At 37.4% G+C, this 7,222-nt stretch overlaps 1 protein-coding gene across 1 annotated transcript; it reads right to left on the bottom strand.

Moving 5' to 3' along the window:
• Positions 1 to 1,845: 1,845 nt before the first annotated feature.
• On the bottom strand, positions 1,846 to 5,889 carry LOC117215847 (histone-lysine N-methyltransferase SETMAR-like). Its single transcript, XM_033462349.1, has 3 exons — positions 5,856 to 5,889; positions 3,888 to 3,948; positions 1,846 to 2,722 (listed from the first exon to the last, which is right to left on the bottom strand). The coding sequence occupies exons 1-3, from the start codon at positions 5,887 to 5,889 to the stop codon at positions 1,846 to 1,848; spliced, it is 972 nt and encodes a 323-aa protein (XP_033318240.1).
• Between the last annotated feature and the right edge of the window lie 1,333 nt (positions 5,890 to 7,222).

Here is a 7,222-nt window from a genome sequence, read left to right as displayed (position 1 = left end):
CAGGTTCCCTGTGATTATCCAAGGTAAGCGAAGCAGCCTGAGAACGTGAAGCGGACTCGGAACGTGCACGTTTGTTCACGCGGTAACAGGCCGCGGACCGACGCGAATTCGCGATAATAACGAAAGACAACGGACGGATAGGATCGCGGGAAACCATAATCGGATCATTGCCAAGCGTGACTTGGCCTAATCGGCCCGCAGGATCGAGGGAATCCTCGTCGATGCGTCAGCAAACGCGTGTCTCGCATACGGAACGCGTTTCACCACTTTTTGACTCGTGACACTCGCCAAGTTCCTGCAAGCTTCCATAATGTTCCCAGAACGAGAGTAGAAGAAATAGAATGATCAATGAGTCGTGTTCACGAGAGAGTAGCGCAATGAACTTGACAATACTCGATCTTGTAAGAAATGGAAAGACGTTAACCCGTTAGGATTCGTGTCACTTTTGTTCTCATAGAGCGAACCGATGAATTCGTTCCTCCCCTTTTGTTTTATCACTTCCTCCTTCTCCAGGCTACGTTTTTCGCCATCTACCTCTTCTACGTGGCTGGTTGCACTTCATCGACTTCCTTTCTACGACGCCGATGTAACGGGTCTCTTTCTTTCACATCGATCACACTCGAGTCTAACCCTGTGTGGTTTGTTGGTTTTCCTTTGATATATTCACGACATATTGTGATCTAAAAATCATAGTTCGTTTATTTTTTCATAAAACATTGTTGTATTCTTATTATTATAGAAAAGCTTGAACTTTCGAGTTAATAAAATATATCGCGAAATGAAACTGTAATTTGATTAACTGTCAAATTAAACGGATAATTCTTTTAATATACGCTTAAAACTTCGACTTACGCTACTCTAATTTTCAGTCTTCGATATATGATGTATGTACAACCCTGTTCAGAAATCTTCAAATAGCCGCTACGTATAATAAAACAATTGAACGGCTGTGTTCGTAGATCGAATACAGAAAAATAAAACAATCATTCAGCTCTTAAGCTATGGAGTGCAAAAGGAAAAGATTGTTCTGTATATTAGCAGTCCACGTGAACGAAGTGGCGGTCAAAAGCTAGTAGACACTATCTATTAATAGAATCATCTAGGTTAGATAGAGAAGAATTTAAGATTGAATTTAGGTTGGCAGAAAATTCGAGGAATTATATGTTCGTATAAAATGGAGACATACCTCTGACTAACAAAAATTCCAATTTATTTGGGTCGGTTGGAAAATATGTTTCCGGAGTGTTGGTTTTCCTATTGGTTTGCTCTAGACATTATTTCCCAATAAACACGCGTTCACGATGATTACTATGATATAGGTGGTAATGAGGCGGTCGGAACCGATGTAATTTCTGTTATCGAGATAAACGCGTGTACACGTTAACTCTTGGTAACGGCAGGGATGAGGTTCCTTTCTGGGCTGTTAATTGCAACGCTGCAGCTTCTCGCGGAAATCGACAACTTCCCACGAGCGAAAGATCTCGATTAAAAACGGGGCACGTGAAATCAATCTTGCGAATTGTTTCTGTGATAAGCTGAATGATTATTTCAATTAACCGGTCAGCTGTTTCTGACGAGTATACTCGTCATGAAGAAATGGCAATATTTTGTGTTATCACGAGCCCTGTCAGTAATAAAATTAAAAAATAAAAGTCATTTTACAATATAACAAGTTAATTTTATATTATAACAGCCACACGCTTACCTTTTGCGACACTTTTCAAAGAAATCGCAACGGCTGATTAATTAGATGCTACTTTACGTGATATTAGGTTGTCCGGAAAGTTCTTTTCGTTGTTTAAACAGGAGGTAAATGTAAAATGTATTTCCTTCTGTGTACCTTTCTTAAATAATGTATGATCCTTTCTCTCCTAGCATCTTTTGCCATCTCTCCGGGAGCCTCATAGTGCCATTTTTCCAAAATTCTCTTGGTTTGCTTTTAAAATATTCTTCGAGGCCGTTTTCCACTTCGTTTACTGATTTGAATTTTCTATTGCGAAGAAAATTCTTTAAAGAGAGGAACAAATAATAGTTCGATGGTGCAAGGTCTGGAGAATATGGAGGATGTGGTGAAACATCCCTATCAAACTCTAGAAGTTTCGTTCGCAACGCTAAAGAAACGTGCGGCCTCACGTTATCGCGGTGGATCACGACGCCACGTCTGTTCACCACTTCAGGACGTTTTGTGATAATGGCTTCCTTAAGTTTTTCGAGTTGGGTGCAATATTTTTCACTGTTGATCGTTTGCCCTTCCGGAAATAATTCGTAGTAGAGGATACCCTTCAAGTTCCACCAAATTGAAAGCAGCACCTTCTTCGGGTGAAGTCCAGGTCTTGCTACCGTTGCAGGACACTTGACTCGACCAAGATCGCTTGCGCGCAGTGTGTCGTAGAGAATCCAACTTTCATCCTCAGTAATTAACTTTTTAAAAAATGGCTCTCTTTTGTTGCGTTGAATTAGCAAATCGCATGTCGAGATTCGATTTAGGAGATTGCTCTCCGTCAGTTGATGGGGGACCCACACTTCGTAGCGATTAACGCACTCAAGCTTTGATAAATGCTCATGAATCGTTGTCCACGGATTGTTTAAAGCATCTGCTATCTCACGAACACTAGACCTTGAGTTTTCATCGAGGTAGGCCTTGATGAGGTCAGTATCAGTGGTGAATGGACGTCCGCTGCGATCTTCGTCTTTCAGATTAAAATTTCCGGCTCTGAATCTCCTAAATCAATTCAGGGCTGTTTGAATAGTTATAGACCGATCACCATAAGTGTCACAGATCTCTTTTGCAGTGTTTTTAGGCGCACTGTCTTTTTTAAAGCAATGAAACATAACGAAAATGCATCTTTTGGTCTTCCATCTTTCACCACGAAAAAAACACTTCATACACTTTCCACTGACGCCGAGAACTGTTCTCTTGCCTCACCAGAGGATAACTAGTCACCCCACGATTGACGACAGAGTGATTTGGTGGTTTGTTTACTTAAGCAGAACGAGATAAGGCCCCGAACGGCGAACGCAAAAAAGCTTTCCGGGCGACCTAATAGTAATTACGTGTTCAATCCTGATCCGTTTGTTTACTCTTGGGCTTGTTCCTTTATGCTCTCCACTTGTTTATTTACATTCGTGCCTTGTCTATTTACATTTCAGATTTTTTATTTCCAATTAGCTTGTTTACGCGATATTCTTAGAACTTTTTATAATTTCGTAGCGGCACATGAATCGGAGAACAATGTTGTTGTTTTGCCTTGGGACATCGACACCGTCTGGCCATATCAAACGTAGCCGCAAATAAACTCCAGGCAAAACAATGTCGCCGCTACGTGCAACCGTCAATAGAAGTTGAATTTAAGCTTTCCGGCACTCGCCCGACCAATATAAATAACCGAACACGATCGTTAAGAGAATCAGTCTTTGGACGAGACAGTAGCGAATCAGTTAGTCAATCAGTCTCGAGCATTCTCATATCAGCAATCAGTACGCAGTCTTTAGAGCGAATCAATCAGTAATCAGTCTGTGGCGGCACTCGACCACGGAACTTTCCAACGGCTTCGCGACACAAAACGCTATATCTTCAAAGCGTAAAGCCGACATGCCTAATGTACCATCGATATCCCTACGGTTCTTTCGCCGAATATTCGGAAGAATGCATACGCGGCAACTGTCGCGGACATCTAATTAACGCGTGCGTAGTGAGGATATCGAGGGGCAACAAAGAAAAGAATCCGTTTGGTTTCGAACAAAAGATTCATTCTGCGAAGATTCAGCTGCGAAAGGTTTAGCGTCATAGCGAAGCAAACACAAGCCGAGATACGTGATTATTAACTCTTGATAGTTGATTGTTGATCGTAAATTGTTGACTGTTAATTATCAATAATTTAATAAACCTCTTTTGTTGAACATCAAAAGTATTTCTTGTGGACACCTTCATCAACAACCACCTCAAGTCTTTAGCGAATCAGTTATCAATTAGTATCGAGTATTCTTATAGCGACCAGTATCGAGCGACCTACGGTTAACTTTGTATTCTGTATTATGTATTTATAAATATTTTAAAATACATTTGATGGAACAAATATCAACTCGTCTCATCACTATAAAAATCAACTCGTTTAATCGTCCTCCACAATTTTAATTTAAATAACTGCTACTATCACGTTTGAGTGTACTATTTCTCAAAAAATCAAACATAATCTGAGTGACCATCAAGGTATCACACAATACAGCACCTCCACGTCCAAAGCTGGTCCAAAGAAACATCGCGTTTACGAATCAGGAAGCAATTAAGACCAATATATTGTAGCTTAAAGGACGACATAGAACGTAAGCAACGCGGATCTCACGGATCAGGATCGACAGAACGCCGGAAGGGAAGGCGGCAAAAGCCGTGACCAGCTCTTGTTAAGGCATTTCGTATGGTTTTCTTGTTTGCGTTATGTGAACGAATCATCCTGTTCGCAATGCGTAATTATTATTTGCTTGCTGGCGGCGCAGCTAAACGGAACGGAAGGTGTTAGGTATGGGATGACCGCCTCGAGAGACTAATTGTAAGTAAGGCGTCGTACATAATTGGACATCCAGCGTGCATCGATCAAAATTTTGAATTTTTTGTTGTATATTTGTTATATATCTTGTTATGTGTTATTATAAATTTTCAACGTCACGACTGAAGAACATCTTTCTTTATTGTTATTTCTTCACTTCTTCTTAGAACTTAGATCAAATATTCTGCTAAATTTAAACCGAGAAGAAATTTCTGAAAAGAATTTTTTGTTGTATATTTGTTATATATCTTGTTATGTGTTATTATAAATTTTCAACGTTACAACTGAAGAACATCTTTCTTTATTGTCGATTCTTCACTTCTTCTTATAACTTGGATCAAATATTCTGCTAAATTTAAACCGAGAAGAAATTTCTGAAAAGAATTTTTTGTTGTATATTTGTTATATATCTTGTTATGTGTTATTATAAATTTTCAACGTTACGACTGAAGAACATCTTTCTTTATTGTCGATTCTTCACTTCTTCTTATAACTTGGATCAAATATTCTGCTAAATTTAAACCGAGAAGAAATTTCTGAAAAGAATTTTTTGTTGTATACTTGTTATATATCTTATTATGTGTTATTATAAATTTTCAACGTTACGACTGAAGAACATCTTTCTTTATTGTCGATTCTTCACTTCTTCTTATATCTTAGATCAAATATTCTGCTAAATTTAAACCGAGAAGAAATTTCTGAAAAGAATTTTTTGTTGTATACTTGTTATATATCTTATTATGTGTTATTATAAATTTTCAACGTTACGACTGAAGAACATTTTTCTTTATTGTTGATTCTTCACTTCTTCTTATAACTTAGATCAAATATTCTGCTAAATTTAAACCGAGAAGAAATTTCTGAAAAGAATTTTTTGTTGTATACTTGTTATATATCTTATTATGTGTTATTATAAATTTTTAACGTTACGACTGAAGAACATTTTTCTTTATTGTTGATTCTTCACTTCTTCTTATAACTTGGATCAAATATTCTGCTAAATTTAAACCGAAAAGAAATAGCTTCATATTTTACTATATACTGATAATAGACATGTTTCGTTATGGTTTATTTATAAAATTTCAGAAAACTCGTTTGCTAAGTGTTTGAATGTTTTCTTAAACCAGTTTATATTTTATATATTTATAATAATCCAGAACAGTATCCAGCTATTTATAGACGGTAGTAAACGTTGTTGCAGAGATTCTCGAAGAAATCGCCATTAATCACGTGGCAGTTAACGTGTGAGCACGAAATACACACAAGCGTGGGCGACTGCGATGTTTCGCGAGCAATGCGTTTATCACTGACCTCCAATGTTTTGACCTCGGTCACTGATCGACATTTTGGCTTAAGTTGTTCCCAGCTAACCTCAATTATACCAGAGATTTCTACGAGAACGGTGAGAACAAGTGCAGGTAAGTGATTAATCTCATTTCTGTCCGAAGAATTACCATGTCTGGTGTTGAGGGGAAAAAATGGATGATATATTAGGATGTCCGAAAAGTTTCTTTCGTTTCATAAGATGATAATAGATGAACAACAATTTCTGTTTTATATTGTGTTATTGAATTAGGTATGATCCATTTCGTTATTATTATGTTCGTGCATAATTCAATAAACTAATATAAAACAAAAAACATCGTGCGTCTATTATTTCCTTATAAAACGAAAGAAACTTTTCGGACAACCTAATATTTAGTAGAACAAATGAATAAGAGAGGGAAAGTACTTCGCCCTGAGACTCAGTTAAAAAAATATCACTTGAAATCTCTGAAAAGTTCTCGTTTAATGTAATACACGCGTGTTCTTATACAGTTAAATGTAGAATTTATTGAAGAATGAAATTTCATTTATTTTAGAAGAATTAAGAATCAAGTGAAATTTGAAGCTTTAAAATATCAGCCCTTAGGAATTGTCTTTTAATCAGAGATTAGTCTCGAATGGAGTAAAGTTACACTACTAGATACATTAACCAGATCGTACAATTAAAAATTAATAAAGATGTTGAAGTGGTCACCACTTATAAGAAAACTCTACATCTGGTCTTTTTAGTATTCTCAAGCACTGAAGTCATCGACAGCGCGTAGACAAAAGACTGCGACGAAGTCAGACAGGCGACGTTGGCTTCAACGTTGGCTCAAACCCAAAAATTGTATTATACAACGAAAAATGTAAAGCGCCGACACATAATACAGCATGGCTACGTCGTACCGCCGCGTATCGGTACCCTTGCCTAACATATCATTACAAAAATTCACCGTTTATTCTGAATATGTACCTAAAACTGTATTCTTGGGCTCAATAAACAAAAAAAAAGCGACGTTGGCTTCGGGGTTTTCAGTTATTGGGTAACACAGCTAGCGTGCGGATCTGGAGCTCAAATTGTATTCTTACTCATAATTACACTTCTATTTAAATATATTTTCTGCCTTACAATTTATCCACGTGTTTTCTCTGTTTACACATCGAATAACCTCAACAAAAGATAAGTCAATTTTACTTGGAAAATGAAATTCTAGATTTTGCAAATGTATATGTTAGCGTTAACATATACATTTCGTTTCCTTGGATCAACTTTGGTGAAAAAGTACGATGGAATCGAAGCACCGAGATAAAATCACCACCATGGCGCAAAGATAGTGAGTCCAATTCAGTGCGGCAGTTTCTTCTTCGTC

Source organism: Bombus bifarius, unplaced genomic scaffold (assembly GCF_011952205.1).
Source record: "Bombus bifarius isolate JDL3187 unplaced genomic scaffold, Bbif_JDL3187 scf7180000009832, whole genome shotgun sequence".
NCBI classification, from domain to species: Eukaryota; Metazoa; Arthropoda; class Insecta; order Hymenoptera; family Apidae; genus Bombus; species Bombus bifarius.
The sequence above is the reverse complement of the archived record's forward strand: the minus strand, read 5'-3'. Positions and strand labels throughout refer to the sequence as shown.